At 30.0% G+C, this 22,282-nt stretch overlaps 1 protein-coding gene across 2 annotated transcripts in view; it reads left to right on the forward strand.

Moving 5' to 3' along the window:
- The window catches only part of LOC111688377 (myosin-I heavy chain), a 1,083,699-nt gene that overhangs the window by 70,372 nt on the left and 991,045 nt on the right, over positions 1-22,282 (forward strand). The window contains exons 2-4 of one of the 2 annotated variants that reach the window (XM_046950625.1): positions 1,282-1,856; positions 1,912-2,154; positions 19,240-19,605. In XM_046950625.1, the coding sequence (XP_046806581.1) occupies positions 1,332-1,856; positions 1,912-2,154; positions 19,240-19,605 (1,134 nt within the window). In that variant the 5' untranslated portion in view covers positions 1,282-1,331. The remainder of the gene's footprint in view (positions 1-1,281; positions 1,857-1,911; positions 2,155-19,239; positions 19,606-22,282) is intronic. The other variant, XM_046950624.1, reaches the window with a different exon arrangement.

The following is a 22,282-nucleotide window of genomic DNA, read 5'->3' on the forward strand; positions in this document are numbered from 1 at the left end:
GAAACACTAGGTAGGCATGTTATATATCAATGGAGAGGTAATTTTGTCTATTTTTCAAAACTGTATATAATTTTTGGGACACCCATACCTGGTATGGGTGTCTCTATCCAGTACGGCCTGCATGGATCAACACACTTAAGCCTTCGCATCGCGTCAAGATGACTACCCTTGCAATAACTTGGCAATCATTGTTATGTTGCACATCTGTTATACATCTAAGTTATGATTTCCCTAAGTAAATTGTTATTTTTTTATCCAAATATGTATTTGACAGACTGAACCGAAAAAATTTAAGTTTAAAAAAATAAAATTTATGTAATATCAAAAAATTTAGAGCATGATCCTCTCTGATTTAATTGAAATTCGGTACACATTCTTTTAAAACATACAAAATTTTTCAGTTCTAGAAAATTTCTGAATTCTTTACGATTTATCGATATTTAATATCGATAAATCGTAATTTTTATCGATATTTAAAGTATAAATCTCGAACAGTTTTTCTTAAAAAAATTTACGCACCGAATGCTTCTCCGCCTGTTTTTTAAAAATAGTTTTTTGAAGGTTCGGGAATCCAAATCTTTACTAACAGAATTAGATATGCTTTTAAGAATTTTGCTGTTTAAAACCAGTAAAATATGTGTATAAGAATCGGAGATATTCCATAATCCATAATTGATTTAAGCCTTATTCCAAATATCACCCCGATGTTTATAGGGGATCATTCCTGTTACGGTATATGGTAGACGTTTCTATGGTGGGTATATAAGATTCGGCACAGACGAATATAACACTCTCACTTGTTTCGGTTTGTTTTGTACACGAATCTAAGATAACACGACCTCACAAGTAAAATGATCTGTCAAAATTGTGTGTAAAGAGTACGGATGAGATCGTCTAAACTTAATATGTAATGGAACCATCACACATTGAGAGAGGATACGGATGAAAAATTTGTATTTTTATGTAAACACATGCAAAAAAAGTGAAACAGCTGTTTCATCTTACTTTGTTATTGTTTTATACCAATCGTGTAAACACAAAAAATATAAATCATACCACTTTTATTCTCTTTTTTGTTATACGGATGGAATTTTTTTTATTTCATTAGACTTTACGTAGGTAAAGTGTGATCGTGTGAAGTGCCCTTAACAAAACAATTTTTTTCATGTGCGTGAGTATTTGAAACATACATACATACATACATACATACATACATACATAAATACATAAAAATTTATCTAATTAATATTAATATATACAAATATATTTTTATTTTTTTAGGAAATGCCAAAACTATACGTAATGATAACAGCTCGCGATTTGGAAAATTTATGCAAGTGTGTTTCGATTCAAAACATTGTATTAAAGGATGCGTTATACAAGATTACTTATTGGAACAATCTCGCATAACATTTCAAAGTAATGGAGAAAGAAACTATCATGTTTTATATCAACTTGTCGCACAGGGACAACACAATCCTGTAATGATGAAAGAGTTTCACCTTAATCCACCAACATTTTACAAATATTTAAACGCATCTGGTAATAACGAATTGGACATTGAACTTGAATCAAAAAAATTTGAAGCTCTTACCATGGCTTTTACTGTTTTGCAAATTTCCGAACAATCAATCGATGGCGTTTTCAAGATTTTAAGTGCTATATTATGGTTAGGTAATTTGGATTTTTCTGACGTTGATGGTGAACGATGCGATCTACTTGACGAAGACAAAGACATATGTAGTATCATATCCAAACTTCTGGGTATAAACTACGATGATATGCTACAAGTTTTATTACGACGGCAAATTAATGTAAGAGGAAATATTACGGAGATTCCACATAAATTACAAGAGGTCAGAGATTACTGAAATACCTTTTAAACCAATAAATTACTCTAAAAAATTTTAGGCTCGTGAAAACCGCCATGCTATGGCTAAAGCGCTGTATTCAAAGACTTTTGCTTGGCTTGTGTCTAAAATAAATAGTTGTACAAATCCAGGACAAGATGAGAAACGATTTCTAGGCGTTTTGGATATATTTGGATTTGAAAATTTTGAAAAAAATTCATTCGAACAATTGTGCATAAACTACACAAATGAAAAATTGCATAAGTTCTTTAACCACTATGTCTTTGCACTGGAACAGGAAATAGTAAGTATATAACATATGAAGCTATGATATGTATATATAGTCTTCTACCCGGTGTTTATTATATAGTCGGGAAAATTGTGGGAAAATACATTTTTAATATCTTTTTGGGGTATTTATAAAAAAAATTATTGGAAAATTTAGTGTACTAAAGACACAAAAAATATATATTTAAATATATAAAAATGAATGTGTGTATGTTTGTATGTTTATATGTTTGTATGTTTGTATATTAAGAAAATATAAAATTCGTATATTTGAGATAATATAACAGTTAGAGTCCTTAAATTTTTTCGGAGCCACTTTAGTGTCAATATGATTATTGAGAATAAAATGTGGGAGGACTAGCGTTAGGGGGCGTGGCATATAAATTAAATACAAAAATTCGTTTATATTGGAAACTATTACAGTAAGAATCTTATACATCTTATACAACAAAATTCTTAAAATTTTGCACTAAGAACTTTAATATTCATCTAAACATTTTTAAGAAAAATAGGAAACTTTCACCTGAGGGGGCTTGGAGCGGCAATATGAATAAAATAGAAAAATTCGCATATCTGAGAAACTGTTAGACATAGAATCATTAAATTTCACTTGAAGAATTATTACATTCATCTGAACATTTAGAGTATAACGAGCGAATTTTTAATGGGGACTATGAATAAAACACAAAATATTGTTTATCTAGGAAAATATGGAACTAGATTCATCAAATGTTGCTTGTATTACTTTAATATTCATCTGAACGTTTTGAGGATAAAGGGCGGACTTTAATCTGGGGAGCTTATGAATTAAATAGAAAAAATAGTTATCTAAGAAACTATTAGAGCTACACTGAAAATAATCCATGCTTAACTTTACAAAAAAAATCGTAACTTCTATTTTCGTAATATTTACAAAAATTTCGTGTATAATACGAAATATTATTTAATAAAATCCTTTTCTATTTTTATAAAGTACGAAAACCTTTCGTTATATTTTTTCCTTAAATTTTAGCGAAATTAAACATAATGATATTAATTATATTATGATTAAAAAAACTACAACATTTTTATAAAATTTAAGAAAAAGTATAATATTATTCACGAATTATTTTTATAAAAAAATTAAAATTCGTATGGAGAATAATTTTGAACTAAAATTAGAAAATTTATTTTAAAACGAACAAAAATGTTTGAGTGTACGACATTTTTCGTATATATTAGGCATGGATTTTTTTCAGTGTTGAATCCTCAAATTTTATATGAATAACATTGACATTCATGTGAACATTTAGAAAATAACGGGCGGAATTTCAATGGGGGCTTGGCACCATATATATGAATTAAATACAAAATTTCATATATCTTGAAAACTGTAAGATAATTCAAATTTTTCATAGATAGATAGAAATTGGCGAACTTGCAATAATTTGCTTGGCATCTCTCATATGTAACATATTGTTAATCTGGAAAACTATTGTGGTTGTATTTTCAAAATCGTTAACTGGGTTTTTATATATACTAGAGGATAAAAAAAAATATTGTATATCCCAAGGCATTAGAATTAGAATTATTCTTTAAGACTGAAAATAATCCATGCTCAACTTTACAAAAAAATTTCGTAACTTCTATTTTCGTAATATTTACAAAAATTTCGTATATAATACGAAATATTATTTAATAAAACCCTTTTCTATTGTTACGAAAGTACGAAAACCTTTCGTAATATTTTTTTCTTAAATTTTAGCGATATTAAACATAATGATAATAATTATAATAAACTACATAAAACTACAACATTTTTATAAAATTTAAGAAAAAGTATAATATTATTCTCGAATTATTTTCATAAAAAAATTAAAATTAGTGTGGAGAATAATTTTGAACTAAAATTAGAAAATTTATTTTAAAAAAATGTTTGAATAAATTAATATTTAGTAAATTTTACCATATTTATTTAAAATTCCCTTTTTTCAATTTATGTAAATTAATTTTTTCAAGAATATTTTACATTATACTAAAATATTTCGTACAATTTCGTGTATATTACGAAAGAATTTCGTGGTACGAAAAAACGAACGATTCGTACAATTTACGAAATTTTTCGTATATATTAGGCTTTTTTCAGTGTATTAAATTTTAGTAAGTAAGAAGTAAATATATCATTAATGTATTATTTTAGAATTTAAAATAAATAAATTATAATAAACCTTTAAGAAAAATTTTATAATTTAGTAACTAATTAAGTATTTTTTGATTATTATGTATTTAATTTCGATAGGGTATTATTTAGTCTATATGTAAAAAAATGAATGTGTGTTTGTTTTTATGTTTGAGCGCTATAGACTACTAAACGGCTGAACCGATTTTCTTAAAATTTTCACAGCGAATTCCTGTATGTCTGGAATAGGTAATAGGCTACTTTCTATTTTGAAATTTCAAGTGGGCGATGAGCCACGCCCACATTAAGAAAATATAAATATAATATAACAGTTAGAGTCCTCAAATTTTTTTCGGAGCCACTTTAGTATGAATATGATTATGATAATAAGCTGGCGGACTAACGTTAGGGGGTGTTTCACCTCCCATATAACTTTAACATCCATGTAAATATTTTAGGTAATAAATTGGCGAACTACCCATGAGGGAGCGGCACCTCCCATATAAATTAAAAAAATTTTGTCGGAGCGACTTTAGTGTCAATATGATTATTTATAAAAAAAGTGGGCGGACTAGCGTTAGGGAGCGTGGCACCACCCATATAAATTAAATTCAAAAATTCGTTTATCTTGGAAACTATTACAGTAAGAATCTTAAAATTTTGCATTAATAACTTTAACATCCATGTAAACATTTTGGATAATAAATTGGCGGACTACTCATGAGAGGAGTGGCCCCTCCCATATTAATTAAATAAAAAAAATTTGTTTATCTTGGGATAATAAAGTCAATTAGAGTCCTCAAATTTTGTCGGAGCCTTTTTAGTGTCAATATGATCATTTTAGATAATAAATTGGCGGACTACTCATGAGAGGAGTGGCCCCTCCAATATTAATTAAATAAAAAAATTTGTTTATCTTGGGATAATAAAGTCAATTAGAGTCCTCAAATTTTGTCGGAGCCTTTTTAGTGTCAATATGATCTTTTAGGATAAAATGTGGGCGGACTATCGTTAGGGGACGTGGCACCTCCTATATAAATTAAATACAAAAATTCGTTTATCTTGTAAACTATTACAGTTAAAATTTTGCACGAATAACTTTAGGTTAGTTAAGAAGGGCAGCCGTTCAATCAAATATGAGTGACTCACATGGGTCCACCTAGTGGCGGTCTCGTTGTGTTACCCTATTGGTCGTAGGAGTTCAATTGATTTTTACTCTCTACTTCCAGTTTTAAACCAACCAGTTTGATTTACAAAGTTTAGGATATTCTATAGACATATCCCAGATAGCTCATCCAGACAAAATAAAGCAGCAAGGCCGAAACATTGTTCTCTGCTTTAATTGAATGATGGGTATTGTTTCCTCTTCCTCCTCATTATTACAACTTCTACAATAGTCGTTATATTCGAGACCCATTCTTCTGGCGTGATTGCCAATAGTACAGTGTCCCGTTATGACTGATATCCCTGCAAAAGCTTTATATCCCTGTAAAAGCTTGATAGCTTGACCTAGGAGCATTGTATAGAGGCCAAATTGACCTCGAGTTATGACAGGTGGTTTCACTGAACCATCTGATTTAAGCCATATCATATAGTTCAGTCTGAACCAGAAGCTTACAGTTAGTAATAGAGATACCAGTAAATGCGTCGATTTCATCCTCCCCTCTCATCGCACCATTCCTGGCAAGTTCGTTAGCTATACAGTTTCCCCGACAATTACTATGTCCAGGAACCTATATTAGCGTTATCCTAGAATGTCTCGCTATCTCGTTCAAAGATACCCGGCATTCTGCGGGTAACCTAGATGTCGTAAAGACACCCGCTAGATTTCTGATCGCAGCTTTGCTGTCCGTATATATACACATATCACCCCATTTTTGATAATACATCAGCCAGTTGGCGACTCGTTTAATAGCAGATATCTCTGCCTGTAAAATACTACAATAAGTAGGTAGCCTAAAAGAGGATTTGATTCCAAATCTTTCAATATTAAAGCCACCACCCACTCTTCTGCTCCTCTTCGAGCCGTCAGTGAAAACATTTGTTACACCATCAGTTGGGTGTGACTCGTGTACTTAATTCCTGTTGGGAATTCGGATGTGATAGCGTCTGTCGAAGTGAGGTTTCGCGACGCAATAGTCTACATTAAGATGCAAGGACTCAAAGTGTTTAATAATTCGTGAGTGCCCTATACCTCTACTACAGGACCACGAACCACACGCATTTAGTGTGATTGCAGAATTAAGGGCCAGTTGAATCGCCATCAGGTCAGCTGGTAACCAATTCATTATATGGTTAGCAGGGCTTTCGTTGGTGTCGTCCTCATTGCTCCCGTAATCAGGATTGCAATATTTCGAAAGGTACGTTCGATGGCTGCGCAATGAGAAGTGATTTTTAATGTCTGCCACCAAACAATAACACCATAGAGTAGTATGGGCTTAACAACTGTTTTGAAGATCCAGTTGATACTTTTGCGGTTGACGGCCTAGTTTGAACCAACTGCCCTCTTGCAGGTGTAAATAGCTATATATGCCTTATTTATCCTTTTTGGATGTTCATATTCCAGGATAGTTTACTGTCAAGGATTACTCCAAGGTATTTCGCATGATCAGTGAGATTGAGTCTTATTCCGTTTAGCTTTAGAGGCATAAAGTTTTCAATCTTATACTTCCTTGGATTCACACTGAGGCCACAGGAAACACTCCACTTGCTAAGCAAGTTTAGAGCAGATTCCATGCAATTTGATATAGTATCCAGGAATTTACCAGATACCACTACCGCGACATCATCAACATAAGCCACAGTTTTAATTCTCCTTTTATACAGTTCATTCAGTAAGGAGTTCATAGCCACATTCCAGAGTAGGGGAGATAGAACTCCCCCCTGTGGTGTGCCACGACTAGCAAGTCTTGAGACATTGACTTCGCCTATCGTTGCACTTATGACCCTATTACTGAGAAGTTTTTTAATAAGCTGCTGAGTTTGATGATCAACCCCTAGTCCATCAAGTGCATTTATAATGGCATAGGGTTCAACATTGTTAAAGGCACCTTCGATGCCAAGGAAGGCAACAAGGGAGTACTCTGTATGCGCAAGTAAACATTCTACATGTCCCACTAGCGAGTGTAGAGCCGTTTCTACAGGCTTGGCTTTAGTATAGGCATGTTATAATTTGGAGATCATTTCGTGGGGATGGTTAATCTAAAGTGTACATCAATGAACCTTTCAAGAGTCTTGAAAAGGAAAGGCAGAAAATTTGTTGGTCTATAGTCTTTTGGTTTGGTATGAGATGTCTTCCCCCTTTAGGAATAAATACCACATTATATCTCATCCACATATGAGGGATTTATAGCAACCTAAGGCATGCTTTGTAGATCAATAGCAGCCATGGAGTGACGAGATCTTAGTTCTTCTGAAGATCCGCAGGTAACGGAATAACTTCAGCATCCATGTAAACTTTTTGGGTATTAAACTGGCGGACTATTATGGGGCCACTTTAGTGTCAATACGATTATTTAGGATAAAATGTGGGAGGACAAGCGATTGGGGGCGTGGTACCTCTCATATAAATTAAATACAAAAATTCGTTTATCTTGGAAACAGTTACAGTTAGAATCTTCAAATTTTATATGAATAACTTCGACATTCATGTGAACATTTAGAAAATAACGGGCGAACTCTTAATGGGGGGCTTGGCACCACAGATATGAATTAAAAAGAAAATTTCTTATATCTTGAAAACTGTTAGATAATTCTAATTTTTCATAGATAGATATAAATTTTCTAACTTACAGTCATTTTCTTGGCATCTCTCATATTTTACAAGAAGATTTTTATAATTTAGTAACTAAATAAATATATAAATATATATTTCGCTACCCCAGCTAAAATATTTTATTTTAGTTGGGGTAGCGAAGCACACCGGGCATTAGCTAGTATTATATAAATGGTAATTATAATATTTAAACATTACCAAAGTTAAATTTTAAGCAGAATAAAAAGTAATTCTGCTTAAAATTTAACTTTGCTGACAAGCAAAATCCGTCTAAGTGTATAAAGCACCGGTCTGAACAGGTAAGATTTCATTTATAATTTCAAAACCAAATTACTTGGTCTGAATGGGCTATTATAGCACAAAGCCTTTCTGTCTCTGCATACTCGAAAAATCAAAATTTTTAATGAAATTTTCTGAGGTTATCTCGGATTTTTGCTTATATCTCCAATTACGTTTTTATAGCAACAATAGTTTTCATTGTATTTAGTTTTTATCTCACCCGTAAAATTTTTAAAAATGTTGTTACGCCCTTTTGAATTTTAGATGACGATAAGTTATAAATCTCAATTTTATATTTATTCACCTCTATTGCCTATCATCATTTCATGTTAAAGGTGTTCCCTTTTTTCGTTAAATAACTTTTTTTTTCTCGTAAAAAAATCCACATTTGTTGATGAATTTTGTAAATTTTGAACAGCTATTCCATACAAAATCAACTATTGTGTATGGATTGTTCACAAAAAAAAAAAAAAAAAACAACGCATAGAACAGCATTCGATTTTTGGGATAACACTATATATTTTGCTTTGGAAGAATTACAACACATATTGATCCCTATGAGAAATTGGGTTGCCCTTTCTCATATGTAGGCTCCATCTGTTAATCTTTAGTTATCACATGCTTTTGAAATAGTGAGATACTAGAAACAAATCATTCTAGTTCACCTTGGCTTTATCTTCGACAACTTTTTTGTATATACTCAAACTACACTACCTTTTGTTAGTCCTCTAGTCTTAAATCTTCGTTGTAGTACAATTAACAATACGGTTGTAGTACAATTAACTATCGCTTTGCTGCCTTGAATTTATCTGATAATTGCATGAAGTCGAAGCTTGAAATGTATTTCAAAGCATACATGTACAAAATTTCATCTTTCTCATTAAATTCATTGTATATGTGGCGAACTAGCTTATTTACCACCTTATGTATCTGATAATATTGAAGTAGTGGCAAAAGAAGAAGAGTTTTATTTTTTGCTGACAGTTAATAAAAATGTTTGTGAGTACATTTTGTGACCGCACATCTATAGTGTTTTCGTTGCTAGTGGCTTCTGTTGGTAAGACCTGGTCCACACTAGGAAACTTTTGTTGATTTTGTCATTCCGTTTGTAACACATCGAAATACTGGTCACAGACCCATAAAAGTATACATATTTGGGTCTTTTTTCGGATCCACTTTTCGGATAGCCCCTATACAAATGGACAATGCACAAAACAGCTTTAACGAGCATAACTGCTTTAAAAGAATTTCTACCATTTTTTAGGAATAGTCCATAATTGACCCTACCCTCCATATAAGGTCCCCTCCGGAAAATCACTTTAACGCTCATTACTGGCTTAAAAATACGAATATAGAAATAAAATTCGACAATTATGTTCCTTGCGAGAAAAAAGTGCTCTGTTAATTTCTATGTGGTCCATAATTGGCCCTACCTCCCATATAAGGTCCCCTTCAGAAAATATCTTTAACACTCATTACCGGCCTAAAAATTCGAGTATAGCGATAAAATTTGGTAAGTAAGTTTCTTATAAACCGAACCCTCTCTACCAATTTCGGCCCATAATTAGGTCCCTTCAGGAAATTGTTTTTAAAGCTCATTACTGGCTTAAAAATATGAGTAAAGCGATTTTGCACCAATTTTTAAGATCGGCTTATAAATGACCCCTCCCCTATATAAGGTGAAAATGACTAACGCTTATTACTGGCTTAAAAATTGGAATATAGTGATATTATTTGATAAACATAAGTGCTATGCGAGCAAAAATCTCTCCTTGAGAAAATTAATTTAACGCTAATTATTGGTTAAAAAATAATAAAAGTATAGCGATAAAATATCATACAAGTATGAAAGTGCTTCGATATATAGGATAGGTCAATAATTGACTATACCCCTCATATAAGATCCTCTTTAGAAAATTTGATTAATAAAATACAGAAAATTACTAGTACAGCGATGAAAATCGACATAAGAAAGTGTATACATAGGAACATAATAAAAAGGTTCCCTTCAGAAAAGAGTTTTGGTTATTAAAATACGAGTAATGCAATGAAATTTGACATCAACAAGTTCTATACAAAATGAAACAGCAGATTATAACACTATCACTTGTCTTAATTCTCTTTTGGAGTTTCTTTAATGTCTATACATATTAATTTTTGTATCAGAAACTACGTATTAATTGCACGATTTATTGTTGTTCGAATGAGAAGAATAACAAAACGAGTACTCCGTACCGCGAGAGAGATTGATGATATTCTTTCCCTCTCACTCAAAATCAATAGTTTCCCAAAAAAAGTTTCCTAGTGTGGACTGGCACAACCTTTGTTAAAAGTTTAAAATTTGTTTAAAATCAAGATTTAAGCTAGGTACTCTTCCTAAAATTTCACGTGAAATTTTTATAAACTTTATAAAAAAAAAAAAAAAATTATAGCGAAATTTGTATGGAATAATTTTGCTGAATTAGTACTCAGTCAGTTGAAAACGTGTGAATTGTTTCTAACAACATTTCAACAAAACTTTTTTCAATTGTATGAAATAAAGCACAAGGCAATGAAACCAACAGACATCAAAACATACAAAACGAAATACACAAATAAAAAAACAAAATACACAATGAAATGAAACCAACAGACATCCAAGCATACGAAGCAATCCACTAATCAATTTTTGCGAATTTGAAACGACTTCGTACCGACAATCTGCACAAGTTGCTGATTTCGAAAGAAAGTCTGAGAAAACCAACCTATGCCCTGTTAGGATGGCTACCAGTGTACGTAGTCTCATCCTTGGAAGCCCCATCAGACAGTTCATTATAGAGAGGCCAGGTCATTCTTGATGTAGAGCAATAGGTCAGTGATGACCATCTGGTCTAAGCAGACCCATAGAGTTCATGCTGAATAAAGGCCTTACAGAATGAAAGCGGAACACCGACTAGTGTGTCAGTGTCCTCTATGTGAAGGCGGGAACCAGTTTTTTGCCAGTTCGTCCGCTTTTCTATTTCCGGGAATATTAGAATAACCCGGTACCCAGAATAGTTCCAGGCACGAATGGTTCGCCATCTCGTCAAGAGACACCCGACATTCGCGAACCAGTCTGGATGTCGTGTAAACACCAGATAGAGACTTTATAGCAGGTTTACTGTCAGTACAAATTCGGATATTAACATTGCATATCCTATAATACCTCATCCAGTTAACCGCTCTTTTTATAGCTGAGATTTCAGCCTGTAAGACGCTGCAGTTATCGTTCAGCTTAAAACATACCGCTTTATTTAAGCGGGGAATAAAGAAACCACCACCCACGCCTGTAGTGGACTTAGATCCATCAGTAAAGATGTCAAGTGTTTCACCTTCTGAGAAGGAAGGTACATTTGACATCCTAACTGTGAATCTTTTGTCCAGAAGTAGCGTGAGAGAGCAGTAATCTATATTTTAGGGGATGTAAGTCGTACATCCCCGGGATGACCATGTCGGTTTGGCTTCCATATTCCGGCAGCATGAAGTCTGACTACCGAGTTTAATGCCAGTTGCCTGGCCATCAGATCGGCAGGCAACCAATGCAACGACATATATAAGAACTCGGGAGGGTATATTGGGTTTGTGCTGATGCTTTTAACGCACAATAATATTGGTCCTATACCCACCTTAAAGTGTACCAATCGGCTCAGAATCGTTTTGTTAGTAGATTTAGATATGCCCGTCTGTCCGTCCGGCCATGTAAACCTTGTAATCACACTACAGGTCGCAATTTTCAAGATAATTCAATGAAATTTGGTACATTATATTCTATTACCCCAGCGACGAAGTCTATTGATAATGGTTAGGATCGGTCCATTATTTCACTATTTATATTATTTATCACCTGGCCAACATACAACCGAACCCTCGAATAGAGCTTGCAAACATTGTAATCAAACTGCAGGTCGCAATTTTGGAGATAATTTAATGAAATTTGAAACACATGATCTTTTATGGAACCGTAGACGAAAATAGTTAACATCGGTCCATTATTTCACCTAGGCCCCATGCAACTGAACAAGCCAAATAGGGCTTTTAAGATTATAATTATGTTTAATATACTCATATCCCGACAAAAAGCTGCAAAAACAAGTTCTATAATTATAGAGCCTCTTTGACCTAGCCCCTATAAAAAGCCCCCATCAAAATTTTACTTAAATTTACAGTTTTATTAAACAATAAATGGCTTAAGTATATCTGAGGCAAGGCACAACTCAACCTTAATGCTTTATTATGAAAACTAAATCACATTTTATTCGTATACAGATGTAGAGTATTATATGGTTGCCACGCCCGACTATAACTTCTTACTTGTTTTATTTTAGATTTTAAGAAATCAACTTTATGTATTAAATATTTCTTTAGTTAAAATGTTGAAAATTAAGTAATGATGAATTTCTATTCACAAGACTTAAAGGAATACGACCATACATTCTTTTTTGTCAATGTACAAGAAATTTGTTTTCAAACTTTGTATAGATTTTCATTGTAACGATCATTATATTATTTACTCATTCAAATTTAGAAATGGAAGCAGCAGATAATTTTATACAAGCTGCTATTGTCTAACCTCAAAAATATTTTCATCAAAATTTCTCGTGTGCAGAAAACGCAGGGATTTTCTTTCAAGAAAAACTAAAAAATTTATAAAATTATATACTTTTAGGTTGCTATTAATGAGGTCGAATGTAAAAGCTATAAGCCCTTCGCAAAAATTTAACCATTTTGTATTTAACGCAATTTTAAAAAATTAATAAATTAAAATCCTCATAATTTTTAATCTATCAAACATAAATGCAAAATAATAATCTATAATGAATGTATACTTAGTTTTTTTTTTTTAAATATGTTTAAGAAGGTTAAAAAATTTAAAAAGCGTATCTATACACGGATATTTAAAATATTTTGGTTAATTTAATTTGTATTTTTGGTTCTTTGTTGTGGGTTATATCCACGCTTTTTTTGCGTTTCCAGTAAAAACGTAGTTTTTTGGATTTTTTTTAACTTTTAAGCGCTATAACTGTGGCGACTTTTGATTTTGTATGTATGTATGTATGTATGTATGTATGTATGTATATATGTATGTATGTATGTATGTATGTATGTATGTATGTATGTATGTATGTAAATTTTTTGTATTTATCATAATATTGTTATACATGATCATATTATGATCCAAGGTGATAAAAATTTCGTTTTAAGTACGTATCGAAATAAAAATAAATTTTATTGAATTAGTAAAGTTATAGAGTTTCCAAAAAAATAAAAAAATATATAAAATATAAAGATAATATATTTACAATACTTAACACAATTCGCAAATTTCAATTTGCCAATTTGTATGAAATTTTTGTTCATAAAAAATTTAAGTATAATATCATAAAAATACTAGTATTTTTAAGCATGTTATGATCGTAAGTAATTTTCTAAAGGCATGTCCAAATGTAAGCCGTAAAGGCGTTTTGCACCTATGTATATCGGAAATTTATTGTACAGCCAGGATGTATGTTACTTCTGTAAACAATTTTTTAGTATTTTTAAAACTTGTTGATGATGTAAAGTATGATAAATAAACATTTTATAAAAAGTTTGGCGTTCGGTCAAAATTTAGCCGAACACCGAACATTGGCTGAACCTCACTTTTTTTCCGAACCCGTACCCGAACGTTCGGTTGGACACTATTGTTTTGTTTTCAATTTTATACAATTTTTTAACAATTACAATAATTGATAATCAATGAATGAAAATTATTCAATAAATATAATATAAAATACACAAATTCTTGAAAATCCTAATTATTTGTTAACAATGCTATATAATTACTTAACAACTTTTGTTATTTTTTCTGTGAAGTTTGTCCAATGGATACAAATTAACCGGGATGTTTTCTAATCTTAAAAAGTAAAAGATAATTTTTAGTTTAATTATATACATATATCGCCACCTGAAATCCAAAAAGGAAACCAATAAATTTAAAATCGATTTGTTGTCGCATATTTTTAGAACTCTATTTTCAAAAACTCCGATTTTATTGACATGAAATTCAAAAGGGCGTAACAAAAATTAGTCATTTCCGCAAGTCAGAAAGTGCTAAAAAGCAACATAATAGACAATGTCTGTCATATTTAAACGTATTTTTTAATGTACGGATATAAATCTTGTAAAAAATTTCGTTTTTATTTAGTTTTTTGTCTCTCCTGTAAATTTTTCAAAAGTGTTGTTACGCCCTTTTGCATCTCAAGTGACGATATACATATGTTGTACAACAAAAAGCTGCATTTACATTGTATGTTCAAACTTAATAAGGATTTATTCCAAAACCATCAATTTTAAATAACTCTTAAGCTACGTTCAGACCTATCAAATATTTGATGAAAAAGACGTAACCACTAATTTTTGTAAATTTATTTTTGATTCTGCATGATTTTTGTAATTGCAAATATTGTCGAAACAAATAATAAATACGTTCTGAACTGATGTCGTCAAAGATATATTACGTTTGTGCAATAAATATATATTTTAAGGAAATCAAAATATATATTTTTAGGGGTCACGTCATTTTCATCAAACATTTGATAGGTGTGAACGTAGCTTTAAACTTATAACATTACAACTCTAATAGAACTCAGTCTTACCTCGTAGTTTAGCCATCCATATTTTTTTTATTGTAAAAGAATTGTATACAAAATATTATTTCTTTTTTGACGTTTTATTTTATTTATAATTTTGAAATCAACTTGATATATAATTTTGAAATCAACTTATGAAAATTGTCAATATGATAATTTACAAACTTTTTAATAAAAAAATTGTTAACATATCAGTTAAGCGGTAAACTATTAACTAGTTAAAATCAGTAATTAATTTTTGTGTACACTTGAAACAAATCTTTTAGTATTTTTTTGCAATTTATAAAAATTTATATTATTAAATGTTTTCTGTTTTAAAAGAGATTCTATGAAAAGTTTTTATTTAATGCAATAAGGAACTATAAGTTTAGTTGATATACAGGCATTTTAAGAGAATTATACATGTAAAGTTATATTCTTATGGGATCTTTATATGGGAGGTAGGATCAAATATCAACCAATATTTACATAATGTTTTACAAAAACATTTTGGTTCCATAAAAAAATGTACATTTCGAATTTTATTGCCAACCACGTTTTTAAAGCAAGTTATCTGCGTTATAGTTAAATCGTAGACAGATATTGCCCATTTTTTAATACCATACATAAATAAAATTAAATTATTTCAATAAAAGTTTGTATTCGTTATTCGTTCATGAACAAAATCGTTGTATTCTACTGTAATTTAAAAATTTTTAAATTAATTTCAAACCAATAAATAGATTTTATGGGACATATTTTTACCAAATAGAAATTTTCTATAGAATAAAACTTTTAAATAAAAAGAGGTTTTCTAAAGAAAACATCACTATACTAAAAATAAATTTTTTACAAAAGAAATCATTTAACAAAAGGAGGTTCTCCTCTATTTGCGCGAACCTACCACCAATATATTGGTTAATAAGTTGTGCAAGTTACACCAAGGAAACATTCAGGAAACAAAAATACGGACTTATTCAGAAAAGTCTTAAAACAACAGTTGATAGTCTTGATTTTGACAAAAGAAATTATTACACCTATAAACTAAAAAGTACAAAGGGTTTGACAACTGATGACATTAATAAAGCTAGAGTCTGAAGATTATGAATATATAACTTCTTTTTAATATTTAAATTTATTTCCGAACTTTATATAGATTTTCATTTTAACGGGTTTCACGAAAATACCCTTCCAGTTAATTAAAATTAATAAAATGATATACTTTTAGATTGCTATTAATGAGGTCTATAGTAAAAACTATAAGCAGTTAAATAAAAATACATCTCTTATCTAATGCGAACTGCTTTTCTTAAACAAAATTTTCCATCCGTATTACATTATGCGTTTAGACGATCCCAGAGTTTTTAATAGATAAAAACGGTTAAATTGGTAATCTCGCAAGTTCTAAACCAATAGAGATATCAAAAAAAAAAAAAAAAAATACTTGTGTTGTCTTATATTTAAATTTTATGGAACAAGTGTCTTGGATTTTTTGAAGTTCAACCCATTTGCTATCAAAAACTTCAACTTAATAAAAATCTTTATGAAAATTACGATACAAATTTGATAACTTTTGAATATACACACATTTATTTGCTAAAAGAAATAAGTTTTATTAATATAAAATATTTACATCTAAATTCAGTTTTTAATATTTAAAAAATTAACTTAAATTTGAATCAAATAAAAAGAACATACGTCCTCTGACAGCCAATGATTTCACATATTTGCTAGAGTTTGATATTCGCGAAAATTAATAAGACTCGATGAATAACAGTGTTTCATTTCTATACAATAAAACAATATACGTATGTACTTATGTATTTCAATTTGTTCTAATTAACTATTTTTTAAAAACGATATACATATATTAGATTTGTTTTTACAATATTATATGAATATATGATATTATTATATTATATTATATGAATATTATTATATATCTACAGTGTCTCTCTCTTCGAATACTTAGAATTTAAGTATAATGTGAAAAGAAACCAAATTTAATAACATATTTTGTATGCAAAATTAACAAATTAATTTGTTAAATAGTCTAGACAGTCCTTAGCTTTGATATCACGCTTTTCAAAATTTACAAAATTCACATTTACTTTATTTAAAAAAGTCCATAAAATTACTTCATAAAAGTATTCGAATTTTTCCTGTATTTCATATTTGTCCATATTTTACGAAACATTTTTTTTCTATTTTTTTTAAGAGATAAAACTAAAATTTAATATTGGGATTTAATAGATTCCTTGAGGTATCTAAAAATAATAATTTTTGTTAAAAGGATCTGTTTTTAAACATTTCAAGATATATTTTTGGTATAGTCCTTCTGTTTCTAATTGAATTATCTGGATCTTAAGTCCCTTTTCGTACCACTAGGATCAATATTTTCCGACAAAGTTGGCTAGTATATATAATTATAGATATTAGCATTAATATATTTTAAATTTTCAAGACATCGTAGCGGTGTACAACTCCAAAACATGCCTTAACAAAACGTCATCCTATACAGTAGATTTTAGTTTTTACTACTCATAACATTCACGATTAAGTTGCCCATTACAACAACACTGTATGTAAAAAATTTTGGGCTTATTTTGATCATAGTAGATAATATTTAAACAGATATCAATATTTTTGAGTTAGACCATAATGATATGGTGACATTCAGCTTAGAGGCCATTGGTTATAAAAAGAATGATTCCACTATATTGAATGGCGTTTCTGCGAGGCATGTTTTGGAGTTGTACACTTCCACAATATATTGAAAACTTAAAATGTATATATTACATAAAAAGATGGTACAAATGCCCCAAAATTGTGGACCAAATGGTCAAAAATTATATCGATTCGGTTGATATTTACCCCTTAAAACAATTTTTAGCAAGAAAACCATTCGATTCTAATTTTTGTGTTTCGTATAATATAGTTAAATATGAAATACAGAAAAAATTCGTATACTTTTGTGAAGTAATTTTATGGACTTTTTTTAAATAAAGTTAAATTAATTTAAGTAAATCTGAATTTTTAAAGTTTGAAAAAGCGTGATATCAAAGCTAAGGAGTGTCTAGACAATTTAACAAATTAATTTATTAATTTTGCATACAAAATATGTTATTAAATTTGGTTTCTTTTCACATTATACTTAAATTCGAATACTTATGAGAGACACTGATAACCCGTTTAGATTATGCAGTTGTTCGTAATTCACGCTCTCATTTATCATTCAACCGCCAATTACATACTGAATAACATTATTGGCCATACAAAATTTCAGCTGCGGATTACACAAACTGTACCAAAAATGATAAACTAAAGATTACGTCGTCAGCGAACATAATTAAAATTTTCTGCGCATATCTCTGACGTCACACAATCTATGTTCCTATTGGTTATTAATTTTCTGCTATAAATATAACAGTGGGACAATTTATTATTTTATTTAAAAATTAATATATAGTAATCATTCTTTCCATAAATTTACTTATTTATTGCAATTTTTTTGTAAAAAAAATATTTAATAAAATTTTAAATACTAAAAAGCAAAAAATACAATGTACATTTTATTGCACAATTTTCATTTTTTTTTAACATTAATATTAATTACATTTGTCCACTGTTCACTCCATGTTTATGTTTTTTCCTCTAAATTTTGTTTTCATTTTTTTAAGTTCTGGATCATTTTAACTGCACTTCACGACACTTTTCATTTTATATTTTTTAATTTTATATTTTAATAAATTTAAGGCGAAATTCTTTATATATTTTAAAAACTGATGTAATATTTGTTTCTGCCAAAGCAAAACATATTTGGAAACCTTCAACTACGTCAAATCATGCGCAAGGCATAATCTCTAATTTATCATTCTACGCAATTCCTTTTAAAAAATTAAAAAATAATAAATAAATAAATAAATAAATAAATAAATAAATCAATAAATAAATAAATATGGTGATGAACTGCCAAAACAAATTACGAATGTGTCGTAGAAACGGGTTAAATTGGCTATCGTCATTCAGAGGCCGAACTAAGTAATTCAACTGAGCGTGGAAACATGGTATTATATTATTATATAGAATATTATGTATGTATGTATGTATGTATGTATATATAATATATATTATATATATATATATATTATATATATATAATATATATATAATATATATATATATATATAATATATATATATATATATATATATATATATATATATATATCTTAATTCCATTTATTACATTTTTTATTTGCAGTACAAACAAGAGGAAATATTCTACTCACATGTTGAATTTACAGATAATTCAATGTGTTTAGAAATGATTGAGCGGCCGCCAAGATGTATTTTTAAATTACTAACTGAACAGTGTCACATGCCAAAAGGATCGGACACGGCATACCTGAATAACATGCATGTTGAATTTGAATACAATCCGTACTACTTTAAGGGAGTTGATCGTAGACATTGGGAAACAGAATTCGGAATTAAACACTACGCAGGCTGTGTTATATATACAGCTGAAGGATTTGTTGATAAAAATCGAGATGTCCAACAAGATGTTTTATTTGACTATATGAGCCGAAGTGATAATGCGTTCGTAAAAGAATTATCATCATATCAGGTAATTAGTTTGTTTGATAAATTACAAATAACACTATGCAACACTATTTCGGTGGGCGAAAAATTCCTTCAATTCCTTAGTGTATATAAACCAGGGTTTGTCAGTTCATAGCAGTGTTGCCAAAAAAATTTTATCTCAGGTCTCCAATCTTAAACTTGATGACGCCCAAAATTTTTTCCCCAAAATTAGTTTATGGTATTTAAAAATAACAACAATGTTGGAATTTGATTTCAAATAGGCCTCCGAAATACAGTTATAACAAACGTGCATATATTAATTAAGCAGCAATCGTGATTTAATTTTGTACCAGTTGGAACTAAGAAATTATACTATAATGAATGGCAATCACCGGGCCACATTTAGGTCCCCTTAAATTTTTTTTTCAGAGGATCTCTCTGATTTCATATCTTTGTTATTTAAACAATTCTTATATAACTCTCTACCAAATTCCATGAGATCTACACCACTTTTAGTGGGGAGGGTATATTGGGTTTGTCCTAGAATAGTTTTCTAAGTTGCTTAAGTTTTTTGGCTGTCTGTCCATGTAAACCTTGTGCGCAAGGTACAGGTCGTCACAATTCAGCTAAATATTCTATTATGTCAACAAAAGTCGGCAAAACTTAGTTTTATAGAATTTTTTATGACATTACCGATTTTTGTAATGATCGGGCCCCATTTGACCCATACAAACTTCCTTCAGAATATTCTCATATAAACAATAATTCCTCTACCATATGGATAGGCCCATATTTTCCCCTACTCCCCTTTGAGTCCTCTTATAAAAAATCTCTTTTTTTGACAAAAATAAGTAAAAATATTCCGGAATAAAGTTGAAAAACAAATCAAATGCTTATATTTTTTTAATACATAATTCCCATTTTTAACATACTGATTGGTGTAGTTCAGTTTTATTTGTGTTGGTAAAGCAGCAGAGAACAGAATTCAATTTAAAATAAAAGTATACTAATAAAATGATTACTTACTTAATAAAATGATTATTTGCTAACTGTCAAATATTTATTATGGATTTTGATAGCCAGCGTATATCAAAGTCTATATACATATAAAAAACTATTAACTGTTCTCTTATGTTCTCCAACATTAATTCTGCTTTCTCAAAATTTTGTTGTTGTATTTCTGTGTGTATTTTAAAAACGCCGCGCACAGATCTTGCTTCGACAAGTGCTGATCAACAATTGATTTGATTTTGTTTTTCAAGTTGAGAGGAAACCAACTGATATTGCCCATTATAAAAGAAGAATTAATCCTATAGTGCATGTGTATCAGCAGAATTTTCTTACCTTATCACGCGTGCTATGAAATGGCAAAAAAGCGCTCCTCTGGTGTAGGGTATCATATGGACGGCAATGGCCGACTATACATTCATACTTGTTTCCAATAAGCAATGTTGTTATTACAACTTTGTCAAAGCATGCCAGAATTTTTTTAATTTTTTATGAAATTTTCAGAGGTTTTCTCTGATTTGATATCATCGTTATTTATGTACGGTAGATTTTAAATAGAAAACATATTGACAGCATTATTAAAATGTTGGGCTTTAATTAATCCAAACCTTCATTAAAGAATCTATTTCGAAATTCTTAATAATGGGTATATCTTTTAAAATTTCTTAAATTCGATACGTTTTATCAAAGTCCAAAATTTATATTTTTAAAGAATATTTAGTATATTTCTGATCCGGAAAATGCACATCCACTAAAAATCACTTTGTGAACCAAAAATATTTACAATTTTTTTTGAAATTATTTTTTCCGTAATCAGCTTAAAATAACGTAATTTTCGAAACCCATTTCAAAAAAAAATCGAAAATGTTTTATTTTTCAAAAATTATACTGAGGTCAGGATTAGGTAGGAAACTGAGTAAGGACCATTCAAAATATATTTAATTTTTCTCGTGTTCAGTACATTAATACGCATCGATCCTGTATGATGTTAATGAAGTATGTAAAGAAGATGGAAGACAGTCTGTGGACATCATAAGTTCCGAATCAAAGGCAGATTCGACGCCTATTTGTGTCCAAATATATGAAGTCGAAAAATCGTTATCTTCATGATCAGAATCGCAAAAAGTATATTTTTTTTAATTTTTTTCCTTGTTCAGGTCTATAACATATGGACCTCTAAAACGATGCGCAATTTTAAGCATGTCGTAGGAAAAATAATTAAAATTGTTGTTAGTATGTTTCTGATCCGGAAAATGCATCTCACATCCACTAAAAATCACTTTGTGGACCAAAAAAATTTACAATTTTTTTGAAATTATTTTTTCCGTAATCAGCTTAAAATAACGAAATTTTCGAAACCCATTTCAAAAAAAATCGAAAATGTTTTATTTTTCAAAAATTATACTGAGGTCAGGATTAGGTAGGAAACTGAGTAAGGACCATTCAAAATATATTTAATTTTTCTCGTGTTCAGTACATTAATACGCATCGATCCTGTATGATGTTAATGAAGTATGTAAAGAAGATGAAAGACAGTCTGTGGACATCATAAGTTCCGAATCAAAGGCAGATTCGGACGCCTATTTGTGTCCACAACTTAAAAGAGTGTGATTTGCATATCCAGCTTAAAACATAATACTAATACATTTTTATTATTTTTTTAATACATAGCATTGTATCTCAATGTTGAAATAAAGAAAAAAACAAATGAA

Source organism: Lucilia cuprina, chromosome 4 (assembly GCF_022045245.1).
Source record: "Lucilia cuprina isolate Lc7/37 chromosome 4, ASM2204524v1, whole genome shotgun sequence".
Classification (NCBI taxonomy): Eukaryota; Metazoa; Arthropoda; class Insecta; order Diptera; family Calliphoridae; genus Lucilia; species Lucilia cuprina.